The 22,912-nt window shown below is 35.0% G+C and overlaps 3 protein-coding genes and 1 long non-coding RNA gene across 4 annotated transcripts in view; 1 reads left to right on the forward strand and 3 right to left on the reverse strand.

Annotated features, from left to right (window-relative positions):
• Positions 1-1,873: 1,873 nt before the first annotated feature.
• On the reverse strand, positions 1,874-2,433 carry LOC127899847 (receptor-like protein EIX1). Its single transcript, XM_052433981.1, has 2 exons — positions 2,339-2,433; positions 1,874-2,243 (listed from the first exon to the last, which is right to left on the reverse strand). The coding sequence occupies exons 1-2, from the start codon at positions 2,431-2,433 to the stop codon at positions 1,874-1,876; spliced, it is 465 nt and encodes a 154-aa protein (XP_052289941.1).
• Positions 2,434-6,563: 4,130 nt separating this feature from the next.
• LOC127899743 (uncharacterized) overlaps positions 6,564-22,912 on the forward strand; it is a 41,597-nt gene continuing 25,248 nt past the window's right edge. The window contains exon 1 of the long non-coding RNA XR_008051699.1: positions 6,564-6,621. This is a non-coding gene — a long non-coding RNA (uncharacterized LOC127899743). The remainder of the gene's footprint in view (positions 6,622-22,912) is intronic.
• LOC127899742 (uncharacterized) lies at positions 12,024-14,429 on the reverse strand. The gene is made up of 5 exons (XM_052433593.1): positions 13,899-14,429; positions 12,799-13,561; positions 12,561-12,713; positions 12,368-12,472; positions 12,024-12,284 (listed from the first exon to the last, which is right to left on the reverse strand). The coding sequence occupies exons 2-5, from the start codon at positions 13,081-13,083 to the stop codon at positions 12,144-12,146; spliced, it is 684 nt and encodes a 227-aa protein (XP_052289553.1). The 5' UTR covers positions 13,084-13,561; positions 13,899-14,429; the 3' UTR covers positions 12,024-12,143.
• Positions 14,974-22,912, reverse strand: part of LOC107174622 (receptor-like protein EIX2) — a 92,534-nt gene continuing 84,595 nt past the window's right edge. Inside the window, exon 2 of the transcript XR_008051691.1 lies at positions 14,974-15,085. The gene's annotated coding sequence lies outside the window, so the exon portion shown is untranslated. The remainder of the gene's footprint in view (positions 15,086-22,912) is intronic.

The following is a 22,912-nucleotide window of genomic DNA, read 5'->3' on the forward strand; positions in this document are numbered from 1 at the left end:
CCACCAAACATGCACATAATATATCAATTCTATCATCAATTTATATTAAAACTATCAACCGTAGACAACAATAAGCTCTGTTAGTCTCAATCTTTCCTTAGTGTGTCGTTAGGCAAAATAAGCTCTTCACCTAATCTCTAACCATTAAATAATTTAAAACAAGCTCTTTAAATTTAAGATAATGGAAGCATTAAACAGAGAAAGATATTAGGTTGATCTAGGCAATAAACACACAAGCTCGGATTATTTAACCTAGGTTATGTTCTTCAATTGAAATCACTAATTCTAACCTGCTACTAATAATTAAAATATCAAGACAATTACGGATCAAGAATTTTAATCTAGCAATAAAATTTATTCAAGTCCTATCTAATTGGCCACTCAAATAAAACAAGAATAAACCATGTACATTAATTATAGAAGAACATAAACAATCTCAATTAAATAAATTGAATGATAGAATTTAAATTTAATTGCATAGCATGTTGAGGGTTTTGAATTCACCCTCAACCAAATAAAAATCTAGCCTAACATGATTGAATTGGAAATAAGAGAATTGACAAAACCAATCATGGAGATTAATTCAAGCGGCTGCCTTTTTCTTCAATTGAATTCCGGCTGCTGATTTTTTTCTTCTTCTTGAGGCTGCTGATTTTCCTCTTGCTGCCGAATTGGATCTGCCCTCTTCTTTTTTTCTATCCAGCGGCTGCAATCTCCTTTTATAATGCTAGTTGACTGAATTCTTCTCCAACAAGAATAAAGAAATCCTTTTTCAATTCTAATTGAAATCCTTTTCCAATTTAACACCACCAAAAGCCATTAATTCCAACTTTTGAAAGTCAATTGCGGGCCCGTTTAAATGCTTTCTACTTTTTCAATGCCATGCACGTGTACTCCAATTGCCAATTGGGAAAAATTAAATCTTTTAATTATTCAACATTTCTCAATTGGATTAATTATTTTGATTTCTTCCACTCGGTTTTATCAATTTTTGTCTGTATTTTTGTCTTCCAATTTAATCTTTATTCCTTCTCAATTTGAACTTCTTCATGCCCTTTTTATTCATAATCTCCAATTGATTCCCTATTCAATAAAATAATTTAATTAATTAAAAATAACAAATAAAAATAACTAGTAATTAAATAATTAAGGGTAAAATATGTATAATTTAAAAATTAACTAAAATAACTAGAATATTTAAGACCAAAACAAGAAAAAGATGGAGAAATTAATAGTAAAATATATGGAAAATATGCACTTATCAAGTATTAACAATTTGGCAATATTATTCACGCTAGTTGATTAAGAGAAAAGACTCTTAGAATTACACCCATCATTTAAGCTTATGAAATGCTCTCACAAACTAAATTTTCCACTTAATTTTCCTTAATAGTTTCTTATTTCTTCCCTTGATTCTTTTACATTGTATTGAAGATTCCTACCAAACTTACTTAAACAGAGCGTAATGGTGAGAAATGCTGAAATTGAGCGCAATGCAATGTGATGGTATGTGATGACACGTTCGTAAAACTGATAACAAATTAGGATAGAAATGTCTTGTGTATTATTCATGATATTATAGAGTTTCATTCAAGTCAATAGTCTTCTCTGAAAATGATATTTTAGTCTTTTATTATTTATTACTATGTACCTTTCTCTAGTCAAATGGCGCTCATAACATGATGGGTTTTTTGTGCTTCTGGAGTATTGCTCCTTAATAATTTAATGCTTGCCATGTATGTATATATATTATCATGATTCGTTGAATCATACACATGACAAGCAATAAATGGAAAAGAAGTAATGTTCCAGGAGCACCCAAAATTTTTCGATGACTTGTTTGGCTTTACTTTTTCTATCGAGTAATGAAACATTAATGAATTTCCCAGCCACAAATAAACGATGGATTGATAGGTGGAAGAGCACACGAGCGTAGGACAAATGTTTTTAGGGAACGGAGCTTGGCAACTACTTGAAACCAATCTCTAGATTTAGTGAGATTAATGTAACTTAGGTCAAGGTGTCTTAAAGAAGAAAGATGAGAAAGCCACTCTAAGCTTCCCACGCTAAATAAATGAGAGTTTTCCAGGTTGAGATATTCCAATCCTGAAAAGTTCCGCAATGTACGAGGGACTTCTAAAGGAGCGCCGCAAGAGAGATTGAGGTACCTCAATTTGCTGAGGGAACCAATGAACTCGGGAATTGGGCTTCCACCAAAGTCATTGTTGCTAAGGTCCAGATGTCTTAAATCATGCAATTTAAGCAGAGCAGGACTAATTGTACCTTTCAGGAACTTCCTCCGAGCAAATTCATAATCGGATGTTCGAAGATTAAGCACCTTGACATGGCCAGTTGTGTTCCTACAGTGGACTCCTCTCCATTTACAGCAATCTCTTTTCTCATCTTCTCTTCCTCAGGAAGAGAAAACGCCATGTTCATCCACCAAGCTCTGTTTAAAAGTGAGAAGCGCTTCTCTCTCCTCATCAATGCACCTCATTACTATGTTGTTAGAATCAGAAATTATGGGCTTCAATTGAAAAAATATCACAGAAAACAAAGCTATATTTTCAAATAGAAGGAATAATTTGGATGACATTATAATTATCATTAGCTTTGAGGATATATTGTTATATCGAAACTCCTGGACTCCATGCCAATTTATACTTTGTATAATCTGCATCAATTATTGAAGCCAAGAAAAGTCTTCAATCTGAGCGTTGCTTATGGGTTAGAATATGACAATTTGAGAGATGATTAAAGCCAACAAAAGTCACCGGCGAATCCCAGACACACGGCAATGCAAAGCATGGATAAAGAAAGTCGTACAATCAACATCCATGTAAGTTACACAAAATGATGACAAATGGTAAACACACAAAATGATGACAAAGCCTCATAGAAACAAAATAAAACCGGTGTTGGTTTACCCAAACAAAATAAAACACATTTTATTGAAAATGAGAGAACTATGATGTTCATAGTTTTGGTATATGCCGTTACTTGATGTTTTGTTTGGGCAGAAATTTACTTTAAAAAATTTGTCCTTATAATTTATTAATGCTTTCCTTCTATATTTAGTGAACTGTAGACTGAATTGAATAAATCGTGGACAAAATCACTTGATTACTGCAGTGGCCAAGTACCGAGTTCCTCTGTAACAGTTGATGATTTTCGAATCTAAGTTGCTGGGGTGAGGTGAAAGCAAAGTATTTTTCTTTTATAATGGATTAGATTAGACTATGGAGAGAAATATATTTGAGAATATTAGTGTTGAGTTATTCTAATGTCTTTAATAGTAAATTCAATTAAGACTATTTTAGTAATATAATTTTTTAATGAAATTAGAGTGTTCAAAGTTATATAATTGAATTTATATAACTTTGGATTCTTTTTTTTTTTCAACACTGATATTTCCGGTTTCAAATTTGATGATTCAGATCATAAATCTAATGTGTCAAGTTTCAAATGAACATTTTTAAAAGTGAAGCAACTCGACAAGAAAAGATCATAATTCCTAGTAGTTTTATTTTTGTTTCTTTTTATTTGATTAATTTTGGGTTTTAAAATTGTCCAATTTCAAGTATTATGGTTTTTTTTTCCTTACTAGAAATATTTTTGCTCATTTTTTGTATTGAATTTTGAGGACATTAATCAACTTCTTATGATTTATGGGTTCTACTAATTGGTTAGTTTTTTTAATTTGGTTTGCTTGATTGAAAATTCAGTTATTTTTATTACCAGTTTCTTGGTTCTGGAAGTTTATATTTCCTTCAATTGCATTGCTTTCAATTACTTGAGTCGTCACAAGCTAAACCAAATTGAACTTTTTCAGTTTATTGGTTACGGAAGTTTACTTTTAATTGTGAAATATTGTTAATGACTGCATGTAATGTCTTTTTTTTTCAGGTTAATTATGTCTGATCTTGATCCGGATCTTGTTGTTCAATTAAACCCTCAAACCTCAAGTAATGTTAATGTTGAAAATCCACAACTCATTCAATTAAGTGGAGGACAAAACGAGACTCGGAAGGACAACCTAGAAGCTCATTGAGACAAACATCTAGAGCTTGGGACCATTTCACAAGGAGAACAATTAATGGAGAAATGAAGGCAGTGTGTAATCATTGTGGCAAAGTTCTTGCTGGACAGCAATCGAATGGAACTTCGCATTTGCTAAACCATATTGATAGGTGTCCCAAACGGATACAAGAATTAGCTCCAGCTCCAGCTTTTAGCCCTAGTCAAGCATCCAATGTCTACACGAAAAAAGATGCTGAAACGTCAACAATTTCAGCATTTGATCCCACTGCATTTGATAAAGCACTTGCTAGACAAAAAATAGCAAGAATGATAATCATGCATGAGCTTCCTTTGATGAGGTTTGTTAAGTATGACGTGTTTAAGGATTTGATGAGTTTTGTTCAGCCTTTGCTTGGTAAAATTTGTAGGAACACTTTTAAAAGAGAAGTTTTTAAGCTGTTTGATTTTGAAAAGGCTAAGACAATGGCTTTGTTGGGGGATATTACTAGTAAAGATTCCATTACTATGGATATGTGGACATCTAACAATCAAAAAAAGGGATATATGGTCGTGACGGCTCATTTTATTGACAATTCGTGGACTCTATGGAATAGGATCTTAAGGTACCAATTTAAAAGTTTAATAAATTTTATTTATATTTTATTACATGTACTTTATTTTATTTATTCTTATTTGTAATTTTGTTTCATTTTTTTAATTGTCTAGATTTATATATGTGCCTTCTCCACATACTGCTGAAGCACTTTCTAGTGAGTTGGCTAAGTGTCTGTTGGATTGGAATGTAGATCAAAGGTTATTTACAATAACCGTTGATAAAACTTGTCCTTCACAACAAGTCTTCGTTCAGGTAAATATGCCTTTGGAAAAGAAATTTCTTAGTAGTCTTTTTAAATTATGGTTAAAAAAATAGAAGTTTTTTTGATAGAATTTTTAGATTCACGTGGATAGAGACTTAAATAATAAATGCAATTTATCGGCTGTTTTAATCAAGCCAGAGCAACTGCCCCCGCTTGCCTAATACTAGCTCCATCCTTTGAAATAATCAATTAGACAAAAATGTAGTCAGGCACATGTTTGGTAAACTATAAGTATTAACAATTTGGCAATATTATTCACGCTGGTTGATTAAGAGAAAAGACTCTTAAAATTACACCCATCATTTAAGCTTATGCCCCCATAAACTGAATTGAAATGCTCTTACAAACTAAATTTTCCACTTAATATTCCTTTATAGTTTCTTATTTCTTCCCTTGATTCTTTTACATTGTATTGAAGATTCGTTCCAAACTTACCTAAACAGAGTCATGGTGAGAAATGCTGAAATTGGGCATGGCAGTGAAAATGCAATGTGCGTTAGTAACACGTTAGCTAGAGTCAGCTAGGTCTTTAATGTAATGCAATGTGATGGTATGTGATGATACGTTCGTAAAATTGATAAAAATTAGGATAGAAATGTCTTGTGTATTATTCAATGATATTACAGAGTCTTCATTCAAGTCAATAGTCTTCTCTGAAAATGGTATTTTATTCTTTTATTATTTATTACTATGTACCTTTCCATAGTCAAATGGCGCTCTAACATGATGGGTTTTTGGTGCTTCTATAGTATTGCTCCTTAATAATTTAATGCTTGCCATGTATGTATATATATTATCATGATTCATTGAATCATACACATGACAAGCAATAAATGGAAAAGGAGTAATGTTCCAGGAGTACCCAAAATTTTTCGATGACTAGTTTGGCTTTACTTCTTCTATCGAGTAATGAAACATTAACGAACTTCCAAGCTACAAATTCTATACAGATGCAACTTATTTATTTTAATTTTTTTTAGTTATGTTGTGTGTTTTAGCTTTATGCTTCTGTTTACTATGTCGCTCTAAATATTGTTTGGCGACATCTCTATTATTTTTATTGAAGTTTATTCCGTTTGCAGGATCAATCATTATTAAAAAAAAAAACAATTTCTCTAACTATGTTTATAAGTCTTCATGTCATCAAAATAGGACAAAGAAAAAGAAACAATTTTTCATATCTTCAAACTATTTATTTCTTTCTTTTTTCTTAATTCTTTCAATTCAGTTTTGGTTCAATGTTAATCAAGAGTGCACTGGGCAAACAAGTTAAGCTCATCAAGAGCTCTCTCTGTATCTGCTATATGACAGACAAAAGACAGATTCGATGACCTGCAATCAAAACTAAGAAATTTAAATGTAGATAACTTATAGTAGAAGAGTATAGAGTGGAGGGCTAAAAAAAAAAGAATATGGATAATCTATCTCGGATATTTTGCAAAAAAGGGAGGAATGTGGTGGAGTCTAGTGCCTGATCCTGCCAAAATCCCATTTTGGGTTGACTGGGATGCCCAAGGGAACCATACAATTGCCATGTACTTTATGTCTCTTAACTCTTAAAGAGCATGTCTATAATGGGAATCTCTTTTTGAAATACACGACACATACATTTGTTCGTATCTATTTTTCATTTCGAATTATCATTATGTTTCTCAAAGATCAATAGTACTTTATTTTTCTCATTTATAGACAAAAACGTCATATGACTTCATAATGTTTATAGGTGAACATAATTGGATGAGGCTGCTGTCCTGTTTTACACATACCCAGAATTCAGTCTGATTTCAGGACGAGACTGAGCGTGGCTGCAAGCCAATGCTGGATTTTCGGTTTTCAACAGAGCTGTGAGCTTTTCCATGCTTTTTCTGTGTCATCTTTCCTATTATATAAACCTGCAATATCTCAGTTATTTTTAGGTTAAGCATCTAGAGCTCGTCAAATTTAAATTTGCTTTTTCTGATTGTCTTCGTGCTATTTCTTCACCACTTGCCTTACTGTATCTGTCATCTAGTTTGGTTCTGATCTTGATGCTGCAAAAATTCAAATACTCTCTGTTGAAAATTAATAATCCAATTTCTCTACATGTTTTCGTGTTTTCGTGTCACACACAGGGCAAGCCTTGTACAAGGGGGGAAAAAAAAACCTCTTAAAATTGCATCAATTATTTAAGCTTATGCCCCCACGAATTGAATTGAATGCTCTCGCAAACTATATATCCCACATTCCCACTTATGTTTCTTTACAGTTTCTTATTTCTTCCCCTTGATTCTTGTACGTTGTTTTAAAGATTCCTACCATACTTGCCAAAATAGAGAGTAATGATGAGAAACGCTGAAATTGGCCATGGCAGTGAAAATGCGGGGAAATTTACGAAAATAACCATAAATATTTTGTTATTTTCATAATTAACCCTCTCAACTTTTTTCTATCAACATTAGCCAAACACAAGCTTTTCTCCCCAAATTACCCTTCTTTACAGACCAAAAGCAACATTGTTTCACCCATATCGTCAAACCAAACGCAGCTTTCCACTCTTGAATCATCAACCAACGGCGACGGCAAAAGACAACGGTAAAAGTGAAATCCGATCATAATCTATCCGGATCCAACACTAATCGGCATCACTTAGTGGTATGAGTTATTTTCTGAACTTGTTGAACTGAGTCGGGAGGTGAATCTGGCGAACTTGGTGCGACAGGCACCCTGTCGCACCAAGCTTCGGGAGACAGGTTGCCTGTCGCACCAACCCTTGGAGATTCATTAAAACTGTATTATTTTGATAGGGCTCAAATAATTTTTTTTTTATAATTTTAGGCTTAATGGATTCAATTGTACTTGAATTGTGTTACGATGGTTGGTGGGAGACATTAGAGGATGGCCATATGGAGTATGTGAATGGTAAAAATCGAGCTTTTTTTGTTGGGAAAAATTGTCTGTTTGATCAGTTATTGGCAAGAGTATACGAGGTGTTACAAATAAACCCTAATGAATATAGTATCACAATAAAGACAACTTTGAGGTCTAGTAACACATTATATCGTATATGTGCACTGCCCATGGATATATGTGATGATGAAATGGTGAGGGTTGTGTTGCATATGGCATCCGACGTAGCCAATTTTGGATGTATTCCTGTATTCGTGACCACATCACCTCGAGTTCCGAGCAAAGGTATTGAGCCACATGTCGATACAGAAACTTCGTTTAGAGCAAATATGTCTGGCCCCGATAATGATGAAGAGGTGTTGCCAAGGACAATATCGCTGCAGCAATATTACTCTCCAATCCACAATAATTATGACAACATTGATGATAATGGCGTTACGTTACAGGATGTTGGAGCAACGGTATTTCCAATAACGACGTCGTTGGAGCAACGGTATTCTCCATATCACAACAATGATTTTCGGGACAATGATGATTTTCATAATGAGACAGAGGGGGATAATGTTTGTGCAGAACCTTATAATAATACGAGGGGGGGTACTCATTCAAATAATGATGGTAATGATGGAGGAGCCGGTCCTTCGAATGTTCCGTCGTTTCAGCATGAGGATGAGTGTGAAGACAATACTCCTATGAATAACAGAGGCAATAGACCTATTCCTTCTATGGTTCAATCGAGAAGGAGAATTGACCCCCTTACAAGTCTTGCTCCAACTTTGCCTTCGAACATGGTTGCTCCAAGCTTTGTTAGCAGTTGTGACTCAGATGATATCAGTGTGGGTAAGCTATTTGCTGAGAAGAATGAGTTTATATTACAACTACGCAAGGTGGCCTTTAGAGATAAGTTTGATTTCAAGATTGCACGGTCTACTACGACACGTTTCGAGGCTCACTGTTGTTCAGAATCATGTAAATGGCGTATTCGAGCAACTAGATGTTCGAACGAGCAAAATGTTCCTGGGTGGTGAAGAGAATTGATAATGTACACACTTGTCATAATGAGGTATTGGTTGATGGACGTCATCAAGTAAGGAGCCGGGTTGTCGGTCATATTATTGCAGAAAAATATATTCAAGATAAAAGGATTTATACTCCCAATGACATAAGAGCAGATATGCAACAGGAATACGGTGTTCAGTTAACATACCAGCAAGCATATCGGGTGAGAGAAGTTGGTCTTGAAATAGTTTGAGACAACCCTGCAGAGTCATACAACTTGCTCCTTAAATACTCTCACGTACTAACTCCAGTGAATGAGGGTACAGTCACTCACCTCGAGTAAGATGGAGATGGTAATTTCTTGTATTATTTTGTAGCACTCGGATCTTCCATCAAGGGGTTTATGCAGTACATTCGGCCTGTCATTGCTGTAGATGGTACTCATCTGAAGGGACTATATCGTGGAAGCATGTTCGTGGCAACATGTCTTGATGGTAAAACTCAATTGTATCCGTTAGGCATTGGGATCATGGATTCAGAAAACAATGATGCTTGGGAATGGTTTATGATGAAGTTACATGGAGTGATTGGCGATAGACCTGAGTTGGTAATTATCTCTTATCGATGCACTACCATAAGGAGAGCCGTTCTTAAAGTATTTCACAATGAAACTCATGGCGTTTGTTTTTACCACGTCAAAGGCAACATTAAGTCACAATTTAGAATGTCCAAAGCTCTTTGGGATGAATTTGAGCCTGTCTTTATTAATGCAGCAAAAGCATATGGCCACAAGGAATTTAAGAGACAACTTGAAGGGTTGTGGATGATCCACTCGGGTGCGGCTGATTACCTAGAAAATAATGTCGGTACGTGTAATTGGGCAAGGTCTCAGTTTGAAGGTAGGAGGTACAACATACTTACCACCAACATCGCAGAGAGTGTTAATTCTTTCATGAGGGAGCCTCGAAAATTTCATGTTACTCATCTTGTTGATCACTTTAGGAAAACATTACAGCAATGGTTTTATGATAGAAAAATTATGGCTGAATCTATGACTACTCGGCTAACAACATGGGCTGATGAAATAGTCACTGAGAGGAGAACTATAGCTGAAAGAATGATAGTTCGGCCGGTGTCTCCGCATCGATTTCAAGTTATAGGCGGTGGGCTTAAGGAAGGTTTGGTTGACTTGCAAAAGAGAACTTGCTCCTGCAGAGTGTTTCAGCTTGATCAGCTTGTGTGTGCTCATGCAATTGTGGCGTGTCTAACACACCGGGTGAATTTTATTAACCTTTGCTCGGACTTTTACAGTACAGAATCGTTGGCGATGGCTTATTCTTAGAGTGCAATTTATGCACTAGTTTTGCATTGTTTACTTCCCTTAATATCGATGTTTTGCACTTAATAATAATGTTTTACTTGTGTTTTACTTTTGTAGGTGCAATTCTATTGATTGGTGATAAAATTGAGCTAAAAGATGATGTTTAAGGAGGATTGTTCTCTTGGAGAAATTATGAGCGTCAGAAGAACTTTGTTGATAAGGCGTGGGCGCGTGCTGTCAACTGCGGACCTGTAGTTTTTAGTTTAACGTGTTTTGTATTTTTGGTTTTTTTTGTAATTACGAATTTAATATTTCAGATATTAGTATTTTATTTTAAATAGAATTCTAAAAGAGAAGAGAGAGAGAGTATTTAAGGGAGGAATCTATTGTGAAGAGAGGGGGATTTGGATTGGAGAAAAAGAAAGAAACCCTAGATCTAAACTTTTCTCTTCTCTCTATGAAGAACTAAACCTATTTTTCTGGTTGAAGGATAATGAAGCTTTGATTCATCACTACTGTGAGATCTTTCTTGTGCTTTAATTGTTTTATTGCTTTTTGGGTATTTGTTTATTCTCTGAATTATTTTCATGATTATGTTTGTTAATTAGGTAATTGGCCACTATTTAATTATCAACTTAATCTATTGTCAATTAAAGGATTCATCGTATGAAGAATTTAATGTTTGTGACAAATAACATAGCAGAGAGTTGTGTTGTGAGAATAAACAATCTAATTTAAATGAATCATCATATGTGTTGATTAGGATTTGGGTCTCTCTGGTTTTTCAGGCTGTCAATTGATTAAATCCTATGATCGTATCTAGGGTTGTCTATTGATTAGGGAAATAACCAACGGTCGTACCTTGGTTATCGACTAGATAAGGAGAGATTGGCTATTAGAGGGTCTCAGTAGCTATAACCGGTCTATTCATGAGTAATAATAATCTATATTTGAATCAATGATCAGTAGTCGAATCAAGCTGAGTTAATTCCTTCAACCAGAGATTTCTCCAATTTGAATTACAACTTTAATTTGCATTCTTGTTATTTTAATTTGATTTTTATTATTGTCAACAAAACCCCCATTTTATGTTTTACGTTTCAAAAGGATTTAAATAATTACCGATCTCTGTGGACACGACCCTGCTCAATCACTATACACAATTTATTTAGAGTAGGAATTTATTTTTGTTGGCTTCGACACCCATCACTTATGCACAACCAGTGGAGCCAGTTGGTGATGTGGCTGATTGGGAAGTTCCAGATGAAATTCAGGAGATACAAGTATACCCACCAGTTGAGGCACCACCACCTGGCCGTCGTAAAGAGCTCAGAATACCCTCGGCTGGCGAGGACGTTAACCGGCAGACTGTAAGATGCGGGCAGTGTCATGAACTGGTCCATAATCGTAAGCGATGTAAGAATCTCATTGCGTTGACTCGAAGTTAGTTGTATTTTGTGTGTTATTCGTTGGTTAAAACTGTTATTATTTTTTGTGTATTGTACACTTATATGTCATAAAACTTTATTTTATTTTAAATATTAAAATGTGAGCATTAAAATTATATAAACTTAAGTGCGCAAATTAAAATAAAAAAATCAAATTTCAACATTGAAATTACTAAATAGGTTTACAATACAATATCGTCATTAAATATGTCAACTGCAATCTTCTTTCTAAAGTACTTGACATGACTAGCGTTAAACTCCAATCTAAGCCCGAACATTAAATTTAAATTTGATCACCGCATACGAGCGTGTAGTGGGAGAATCCTTATTTGGATGTTTAGAAAATGTGCCGATGAAGCCAACAACGGTTTCTTTAAAATCTTTTAATTCTGACTTTATTTCATACACGTTACGACCAATCTTATCCAGCCGTCGTCGCATGTAATCATTAAACTGCTTTGTCCTCGACTATTACAAAAGAAAACAATAAAACTTTAGAATAACAGTAAAAAAATAATGATTTATAAAGGAAAAATATCGTATATTATTTATAACCTCAGAATCACGTGCGTCATCAGAGTTGTCTGTTTGCTACTGGTGGTCATCAACAGCCACCTCATCCTCAGAAGTGTCATGACGCTGCTCTGGTATTGGGTTTGGTATGTCGTCATGATCGTCATGCTCGTCTGATTGCCTTGTAACCGACGGCATCGCGTTGATTGAGGGTTGGTGCTGTATAAAGTATCATTTAAAATTAGTAAATCAAAAATCAAAAATTTCGATTAAAAAATTTTTAGTACTTAGAGTATACCGACCTTATGAACCCAGTCTGGAATGCTTGGCAAGTAATCCTTCACAAAGAGCCAATATTTTCTGCTACTCTCATTTGAATTTGGCTCAAGAGTTTGTAAAACGTCCCCCTGCCATAAATTCAATTGAAAATTTTAAGTAAGTATACATAACTTAAATTTAGTAAAGTTAAAAAAATAAGTAATACATATTACTTACAAGAAGAGATTCGTCGTTGAAGAACGAATAAACCTCCGCAAAGTTGATTCTCGAAGACGCCATGGGCTTCCATTGCAGAATGCGGGGAATCTTCTTCTTCGTTTTGACGACCCATGTTGATGGCAACCCTCCGATTGCTTCGTAAATCCAAGCCTACAACAACCAAAGTGAAAAATCAAATAAAACAACTATCAAATATTTAATACTATAAAACTTATTAATAAACAAAAAAACGCACCTGAACCCCGGACGTAAAGCCGTAAAGATTGTATTTTTCAATGTTATGATCTGGATTTTTCAACCGAGTCTTCTTAAATTTCTCGTCTTTCTCGAACAGTGCATTGTCAAGACTCTCATAAATCATTTCCCACGACAATAGACCCCATGGACGCTTTCGGAAGTACTGTATATCATCAACTTGGTCAAGCCAATCGAAATTGATTTGACAGTGATTTTTTCTTGCATTTAGTACTCTGTCCGCAAAATAAAACAGCGCAATCTTTAATGCGTCCATATCGTCCATTTCCTTGAATTTCAACTCCTTAAATACTGCATCGAATTCGTTCACATTAATCTTACGATGCACACCACCAAAATACTTATTTCGTAGCCTCTACTCCATTTCATCATTTTTTTGATTGGTATCAACACCAAATGAAAGTCCAGTAACCAAACACCATTCGACAATTGACAAGCGAATCAAATGCTCACCAATTTGAAACCATAACTGATCCTCACGGCTATCTTCTTCATGGGCCACTTGCCTCAGTAAAAGATTGTGCAAAATTACCTCACTAAATGGAAAACTTCGACACTCCAAGAAATGCCCAAATATATCCTTTTTGAACATACTCAACTGCCGCTTTGTTAATTTTTCCTCGATGACTTTTACGACCGAAGATAACTTACACATGCTTGAAATTCGACCAGGAAAGTGATCGGCATAACGAAAATACATCTTGCCTACTTCGATATCCGGTGATTCTGATTTCGCCATGTATCTGTAATATTTATAAAATTATTACATTACATTTACAAAAAAAAAAATTGACTGGTTTAAAAAAAAGGCCACTCTAATTTTTGGTGCGACAGGCAATTGGTGCGACAGGCGAGCCTGTCGCACCGAAACTGGTGCGACAGCGGGGCGCGCGCGCACGCCCTGCCCCCCTCCCTCCCCACCCCCAAAATTAATCCACAACACTCCAAAATCAAAAAACAATACTCCCAAACACCACCAACCACCACAAACACCACCACCATCAACATTATTCTCAAACTATAACCATTATTATTTTAAAATTTCATTTTAAATTAATGAAAATAAGAAAAATGACTAACCTAGGTTTTGTTGAAGGTTGTAGATCGTAGATCGGATGCCGGTGAGAGATGGAGCCGCCGCCGACGAGGGTTGATGTTGCCGTCGATGATGGGAGTTGGATCGGTTTGGGAGAGATGAGTGAAAGGGAGTGTTGGGGGAGAGATGAGGGAGAAGGGTATTTTGGTCTCAAAGGTTGTTTTATGACTAATGTTGATAGAAATAGTTTTGGAGGGTTAAGATGAAAAAAATCAAAACTTTAATGGTTATTACTGTAAACTTCCCGAAAATGCGATCTAATATTAATGTGCGTTAGTAACACCTTAGTTATAGAGTCGGCTGGGTCTTGAGCATGATGGTATGTGATGATATGTTCGGAAAATTGATAAAAATTAGGATAGAAAAGTCGTGTGTGATATTCTCTGAAAATAATATTTAAGTCATTATATGCACCATCATAGAAATTTAATCAATTACCAGTTCGAATACAGTAAGAACAAATTCTTGTAAAGTTCGATCTCTTCCTTCACATTTTAGTACCAATGATCCGGAATCGTACGAACCTGCCACCTACTTTGTCAATAAGATTATTCTAGTTTAATTAATTAATTAATTAATTTTATCATCCATTTAGTAGTTTTATTAGTCAACAACTCTTTAAATAGAAAGATTCGTTTTGTCTTTTATTATTTATTCACCCAATGAAAAGGAAAAAAGAGCAAACATTGATCAATAGCAGAGCAGAATTTGACTGCCTTTATTGCTGTAATGGATTAATAGCATAATTGAACTCTAACCAGGGTATATAAACGCATAGATCGACTGTGAATAATAATGGCAATAATACAATGTGCATCATATGAGTTAATTTTCAGAAAGATTCCAAATATCAAATGACCACTCTGAATAATAATGGCAAGATGCCATCCCAGAGATACCCTGCCAGAAAGATGGTGAATGAAAAAAAAAAAAAAAAAAAGATGAACAATTAGTTAGCAGAACAAAAGCTAAGAGAAAAAAGTAAATTTTAAGGATGAAGAAATTAAAAGCACGTGAGCTGACAACAATGACTGAAACCCAATGTTAAGGAGTATTACCGTTTAGTTAGTTCCTAAACTTTCTTTGCAGTTTGGCAATATTCACAGCTGCTGTCACATAGACCCAATCTTTCATACCAGTCAGGAAGTTGAAGTAACCATGTCTCCACGACCTATTCAGCATTAAAGTTCCGCAGACTCCCCAGAATCCAACAAACAAACCAAGAATCGAGCTCACGTAAAATCCGAGAGTTAGAAACCGATCGTCCTCATCTTCTAGAGTGTCTGAATCATCGTCTGTGCCTGGACTTGGAGTTGATTCTTCATCCGGACACTTATTTGCGAGTGGAAGGCCACAAAGTTCAAGATTTCCAGCGTACACTGATGCATTGAAGCTCTGGAGCTGAGTGCCTAATGGGATTTTTCCTGACAAGTTGTTGTACGACAAGTCCAAGACACCAAGACCACTTAATTGAGAGAGGCTAGATGGAATACTTCCAGAAAACAGATTTCTAGACAAATCCAGGAAATCCAATGATGTTAACTCACCAATCTTCGGAGTGATTGGTCCGGTTAAATTGTTTCTTGAAAGGTTTAAGGCAATCAACCCCACAAGATCCATAATCTCTTCAGGAATTGCTCCATCTAATTTGTTACTCGAAAGGTCAAGGCACCTTACAAGTCCCAAAGTACTTTTGTACTCATTTTCATTTCCTTTCCAAGTCAACAGTAAATTGACCAAATATGTATAGTAATATCTAGTTCCAGGGAGAACTTTGAAGTATTTGGCGAACCCAATGGTAGGATTGGAACATCTTTCATAGGTCATGGCTGAAAAATTATTGAAACACTTTGGTATATTTCCCGATATAATGTTTAAAGAAAGATCCAAGACTTGAATAAATCCCAGATGGCACAATTGATAAGGTATATTTCCATGAAATTTGTTAGATTTTAGGCTAAAAACAATCAAATTTTGTAGACTTTCCCCAATCCACGTTGGTATCTCACCAAAAAATGCATTCTTCCCGAGATCCAAAACTCTCAATTGGGAGAAATTCCTTAAAGATGAAGGCAATTCCCCGGTTAACCTATTGTTGTGTAAATTTAGTGTCCGGATGTTATTTAGGAATCCCATCGAGTCCGGTATTTTTCCCGAGAAGCTATTATTTGCCAAGTTAAGAATGAATAGGCTATCAAAGTACAACCAACAATCGGGAAGCCCTCCAGATAATAAGTTACTCGAGAGATCTAAAAAGTTCCATGTGTTTTCACTGATAGAACATAAGAAAGTAACTGACCCTGAGAACTTATTTTTAGAGAGATTTAAAAACATCGAATTTGAAGGAAGTGGTGGAATTGGTCCCTCAAAGTGGTTTGAATTGATGTCTATACAAGTACCACCACTACGAGTACCATCAAACCTTAAAGACAAATCGGGAAGTTTACCCTTAATATGATTGTTAGAGAGATTGAAGTAAGAGAGTTTACTGGACAAATCCCAGAACCAATCAGGAATACTGTCTGAGATTCCAACATTGGAGATGTCAAGAAGCACAAGCTGATTCTGAGTTTGAAGCCATTTTGGAAAATGAGGTCCCATCTTGCAAGAGGCAAGACTTAACCATTTCAGTTGAAAAGGAGGAACCCAATCATGGCTCAATTTCAAAGTCAAAGAGTTCTCATTCAAGTCCAACATCTGCAAGTTGGACATATTGGAAAAAAAAGTTTCAGAGATAACACCTGTGAAAGAATTCATATCAAGTGCCAGAGACTCGAGCTTCGACAACTGGCTGAGGCTCTTGTCTATTGTTCCATTTAAACGATTAACGTGAAGCTTCAATGCTTTCAGGGATGAAAATCCTCCAATAAGAGGTACTGGCCCCGTGAAGTCATTATATTGTAAATTTAGCCCCTCTAGTGAATTCCCCACGCATCCACAAGACAGATTTTGAATTACCTGCGAGAATTGTCCACTGAGTTTGTTGTAAGGCAAGCCTAACTCTTTTAAGCTACACATTTTTCCAAAGAATTTTGGAATCCCACCTTCAAGTTCACTATCAGAGAGATCAAGACTTTTAAGAGAAACCATGTGTTGAAAAGCCTCTGGAATTGAACCTCGTAATGAATTAGAGCCAAGGTTAAGATAAAGAATATTCCTACTAAGATTGAAAAGCCAAGGGTATACTGAAGAAGAAGGGAGATTGTTGTCAGAAAGATCAAGGGTCTTAATAGACGTACTCAAATTGAAGTGCCAAATAAACGATGGATTGATAGGTGGAAGAGCACACGAGCGTAGGACTAATGATTTTAGGGAATGGAGCTTGGCAACTACTTGAAACCAGTCACTAGATTTAGTGAGATTAATGTAACTCAGGTCAAGGTGTCTTAAAGAAGAAAGACGAGAAAGCCACTCTAAGCTTCCCACACTAAATAAACTAGAGTTTTCTAGGTTGAGATATTCCAATCCTGAATGGTTCCGGAATTTTCGAGGGAGTTCTAAAGGCATGCTACAAGAGAGATTGAGGTACCTCAATTTGCTGAGGGAACCAATGAACTCAGAAACTGGGCTTGCACTGAAGTGATTTTTACTAAGGTCCAAATGTCTTATTTCATGCAATTCAAGCAAAGCAGGACTAATTTCACCTTTCAAGACCTTCCTCTGAGCGTTTTCCTCGTCGGATGTTCGAAGATTAAGTACCTTGACATGGCCAGTTGTGTTGCTACAGTGGACTCCTCTCCATTTACAGCAATCTCTTTTGTCATCTTCTCTTCCCCAGGAAGACAGAACGCCATGTTCATCCACCAAGCTCTGTTTAAAAGCGAGAAGCGCTTCTCTCTCCTCATCAATGCACCTCATTACTATGTTGTTAGAATCAGCAATTGTGGGCTTCAATTGAAAAAATATCACAGAAAACAAAGCAATATTTTCAAATAGAAGGAGCAATTTGGATGACATTATAATTATAATAAGCTTTGAGGATATATTGTTATATCGAAACTCCTGGACTCCATGCCAACTTATACTACTGTGTATAATCTGCATCAATTATTGAGGCCAAGAAAAGTCTTCATTCTGAGCGTTGATTATGGGTTAGGATATGACAGTTTGAGAGATGATTAAAGCCAACAAAAGTCACCAGCGAATCCCAAACACACGGCAATGCAATGCATGGATAAAGAAAGTCGTACAATCAACATCCATGTAACCTTGCCGTGGAAAAATGGTAAACACACAAAATGATGACAAAGCCTCATAGAAACAAAATAAAACCGGTGTTGGTTTACCCAAACAAAATAAAACACAGTTTATTGAAAATGTAGTTTTGGTATATCTCGTTACTTGATGTTTTGTTTGGGCAGAAAATTACTTATAAAAAGCTTGTCCTGATAATTTAGTGAACTGTAGACTGAATTGAACAAATCATGGACAAAATCACCTGATTACTGCAGTGGCCAAGTACCGAGCTCCTCTGTTTTTCTTCAGAGCTACCCTGTTAAGCCACGTTGAAAGTAATATGTTTGATGGGATTGTTGATCCTGTAATTCCTGAGGAAAATTGGATGCAAGAGTAACAATTACAAGCATTCAAATTGCTTTGCTCTTAAATCTGTATCTTAAACAGTGGAAGAACAACCAATGGTGATTGATACTGCGTCGGCGAATGAACGGTTGATTCCTATCAATAAGCCTGCTAAAGACCCGAGCCATAGAGTACTTAGTAATGATTGAGATGTCTATAATACTAATATAATAATAATACCAACGTGAACTATTTTTTACTCTTTTTTTTTCAATTTTCTAGAACAGAGAATGGAAATTTTTTTAATGCAAAAACTAAAATACGTGGCTACTCTCTTGACCAAGGTGAAATGGAGGCTTATTGGTTAAATGTCTAAAATTTAAATTTTTTTTTATTTCAAACTTTTTTAAAATTGCATTCAAATCATCGATTAAGACTTCAACCAAATTCCGATTAATTTTAAATTTCACATTAAAAAACTAACTGCGTATTAATTCTTCGTGGTTGATTGGGGAAGAATTGTTTTACATTTCAACTTAATAATTAATTAAACAAGATTGCAAAAGTATATTATCAATCAGCTTCATACTTGTCTACATATTAACTCCAACATGAGTGGCTCTGTCACAATTAAAAGTAAATTTAACGTATAGAGACCTTATTATAAATTTAGCTTTGCTATTATTCACGAACAAGTTGAAATTATAGAAACCTTGTTATACGGTACATAATTAACCAAATCGTAAACTTAATGGCTTTATATACGATCACAATTAGATCACACAATTCACTACTTGCCAGCCAAATGTACCTAGGTTTCATTTTGCAATTACATAAACTGGTTTTATTGAAATGGGTTTCTTTTTTTCAAAATGAGTTAGATTTTAAGAAAATTTAAAGCATAGTGAAGATGAAGACACAGATCAAGGAACAACAATATTTAATAGAGTTGATAGCGGATTCTAATGGTAAATATTATTGTATCTTCTCCGCTCAAGATCACGAGACACCAAATGTTGTGCATTAAAACTGAGACGTTTGCTTGTACAACAAATGCTGGTAAGCAGACTTGAGTTGTTCACTGTGTTGAAGCTTAGTGAGTCTTCACTTTTTTGATCTATGACGTGCCGCTTGAATCCTTGTTTGCCTTGCTTCACCTTCGCTTTGTTGAACTTGATTGTCGCCTTGGAAAGCTTGATACCTGAGACTCGCTTGCTTCTTGTACCTTGTCATGTTCAATGTTTGATTTACTTTTCTTGCTTCCTTCTTCCATTTGTATAAGTTTTAATTAATGTATTATGAAAAAAAAAAATATGTAAATCCTCATGAATCAAAGAAACATGCTGGGAAAGAGTTAATTCAAAACCTCAATCATAGGGCAATGACGCCATCTCTGTTTCAGATTCCTCCATCTGAGGTTGCCAAATGTTCTTCACGAAGCTATAACTAATATCATGAGAATTGAGAGTTGAGAGAATGCAACAAGAATTTGGACTATCCCTCTGGCACGTTGTGCTATTAATTTAAATGAAAAGCCTTATCCTGAAATGTTGGATTGGTTGGGATATGGGAAACCAACACAATCGCAGGCACTTGAATATCTCTTAATTCTTCACTGCATTCTTATTAAATCACCATAAGTTTATACCCATTTTCAGTTAAAAGTTATCAAATTTGTGGATGCATGAGACTAATGACACGACCCTAAATTTTTCATTTGACTCCAACTGGCGACTGATGTAGGCTGCAAACCTGCATTAAAAAGGAAGATGATAAGCCTTCACGCCAGAATTTGGTGGAGCTGCGAGTCTTGAGAAAACACAACTTGCAAAGAAGGAAATAAATTCTGGAAATAAAAGAAAAAAGACTGTCAACACCAGAAGTCATCCAACTTAAATCTCCTACTGCCGCCGTGGATGATCTTCAATCTTCATTTTGAAACAAAATCATATTAGAATCTATTAGAACCTGTAGAGTTAATGAATTCAAATATAAACCAGTGCAAACGGCAGCGTATTGGGCTACCGGTTAAATCCGTTATGAAGTCCCGTGAGGGAGCTCGTGATTACTAACTGTAAACGACGTTAAAGCTTGCGTTTTACTCATAACAGATTCAAGAAATTGCGCGTGCTAAGTCACGTGGTCACTTAAGTGCATCCCAGTTCGGTTTAACGGTCTTGGACACGTGGAAGAGGGCCGCGCTATCTGGGTTCATTGTTCTGTTATCTCCCTGTAATATAAAGCTGGTTTTGCACCTCACTTGGGGGAGTGATTCGAGAGTATTCGAGAGAGAATCTTGGAGAGAGAAAACTAATTCTTAAGCTCTGTATCCTCAATTCTGAGTACTTGTAGTTTCTTCTTTGAATCGATCAAAAAAACAATCTCTGATGTTTTCACTCGGGAATGCAAGTCTTGAAAAAGATTGGACCACGTTATCTCTTGCTCTCTCTGTGATTTTGTTTCTGATTCATTCTTTTCTGTTGTTTAATTTCTGTTCTTGAGTGGTTAAGTCTGTTGAGAGGATATTGAATAGATTCTGGTTCAATTTTATTGCTTGTGTGCAACTTCTGTTGATCTTAGTCAAAGATCATGGGCAGAGTTTTGGTTTTATAAGATTAGCAGCTCAATCAAATCTCTACAGAACCCAAGTGGTTTATTTTTTCTTTCCTATTAGGATTAGGTTTTCTTACTATAATTATAATTTAAGGTTCTAATTAGATTAGAATTAGGAATGTGTTGAGCCACTATAAGTAAGTGGTTCTCATTATGTTTTTAAGCAAGCAATAATAAAATTAATTCTAACCCCTGTTAATTCTTCTCTCTCCCCTCTAAATTCTTAAATTCCTCATCTTTTCTCTCTTGAATTCTCTAAGTAAAACCCTAGAATCCTATCATCTTACCCTAATTTTCAACTTAATCAATTTGGATATGCAAAGCTTAACAGTTGTAACACTCCAAATTTAACACGTGTGGAGCATGTGATAGTAGGAGATTACTTACATATTGAAATCCTTACACAAAATCTCAACCTGAAATATCTCAATTTTTATTAAACAAATCAACAAATCCACAAGTCAAATACTTGAAATTTCTCTCCCAAATCATAAATGTAACAAAAGTTTCAAAATTCTCCAATTACAAGTTGAGAAGACTAACAAGCTTAAAAGAAATAGAAATTCGTCCTTCTTTTATTCAACTAGCAAAAGTAAATTAATCTCTAACTCCAAAGATAAGCACATCTCTCAACAAGTCACTCAATCTGCAAAAAGTAATGAAGAGAAGTGAGCTATCAATTCGGCAAGTAAAACCATTCCCAACACCCCAGGGATATCCGATACCAAAAGTATTGCAAGCCTTGTTTACCAATATATATATCACAATAAAAAAACATAAATTTTACAATGAGATATAATAACATAAGGACAAATTCATAAATGATCCAGAATATCGAAATCATAATTAATCATAGAAACAAATCATATAATATATAAATACAGGACACAAAAGATTAGCTCATGTCACATAGTGTCACTTATACTCTCGATGACCAGGCTGGAATAGAATGAGAATCAGAATATCATAGACACAATCTGAATAGAAACTCAATACTCTGTGTGTGTGTGTGTGTAAGTATATAACGGAATCAAAATGACTACGGACAATGAACCAAATTATTTAAATTTATTTTTCCTTTGTAGCAAATTACACGTGGTACTTTATAATGTACGTGGCACTTTAGTCCTCGAGATATGGCCCCCATACAGTCTCAAAAGGTGGCTCCCGCATAAATTTTCATAGATAATTTAAATCGAATACGTGAACATAATATTCATATTAGATTCATAAATGATCATAACAATGATTTAGGCTTGTAGAACAATTTCCATTCTAACATTTTATAAACAATTTCAAAAATATAATTATCTAGCAAAATAAATTGCACATTTAAAGGCATTTATAATATTTTGTTAAAACCATAAAAATGGCATAATTTTCAAATTTAAAAACACTCACATCAATTATTTTTGTTATGAAGAACTAAGAAAACACACGTACTTGTAATAATATTGAAATATCAAAATTATCATATATATCTAGTACATTAGATATCAAGTACATTAGGAATAGAGTTACTTATCTTGATAAAAGCAATGATTTAAACACACCTCTAAGCCTCTAACAGTCTCAAACACCTCCAATACTTTAAACAAATACAAGAAATAACTATTAACAACTTATTCCAAGAACTTAATTTTCTAATTCATACCGTAGAAGTCTGATTCTCTGAATTTTAACTCTTAATCTAATAATCAAAATGACACAAAATTACATAGATCTATTCTCGACATCCATGGGTATCTCCAATAAAATTTTAGGAGGATCCAATACCAAAAACATTTTCAAAACTATTTGTTTTTTATTAAATTCAAAATTGTCTCACAGTGTCTTAACTGAATAATATGGGTCCCGAGATTTT

Source organism: Citrus sinensis, chromosome 9, assembly GCF_022201045.2.
Source record: "Citrus sinensis cultivar Valencia sweet orange chromosome 9, DVS_A1.0, whole genome shotgun sequence".
NCBI lineage: Eukaryota > Viridiplantae > Streptophyta > Magnoliopsida > Sapindales > Rutaceae > Citrus > Citrus sinensis.

Bases quoted from the DNA above. Each gene is read 5' to 3' on its own strand.
- LOC127899742 (XM_052433593.1), bottom strand. From the start codon at position 13,083: ATGGACGATATGGACGCATTAAAGATTGCGCTGTTTTATTTTGCGGAC. The intron at 12,714-12,798 runs GTGCGTTTTTTT...TGGTTGTTGTAG, and splicing joins GCTTTACGTCCGGGGTTCAG to GCTTGGATTTACGAAGCAAT. The intron at 12,473-12,560 runs GTAAGTAATATG...AATTTATGGCAG, and splicing joins TCAACGACGAATCTCTTCTT to GGGGACGTTTTACAAACTCT.
- LOC127899847 (XM_052433981.1), bottom strand. From the start codon at position 2,433: ATGGCGTTTTCTCTTCCTGAGGAAGAGAAGATGAGAAAAGAGATTGCT. The intron at 2,244-2,338 runs GTGCTTAATCTT...GCATGATTTAAG, and splicing joins ACACAACTGGCCATGTCAAG to ACATCTGGACCTTAGCAACA.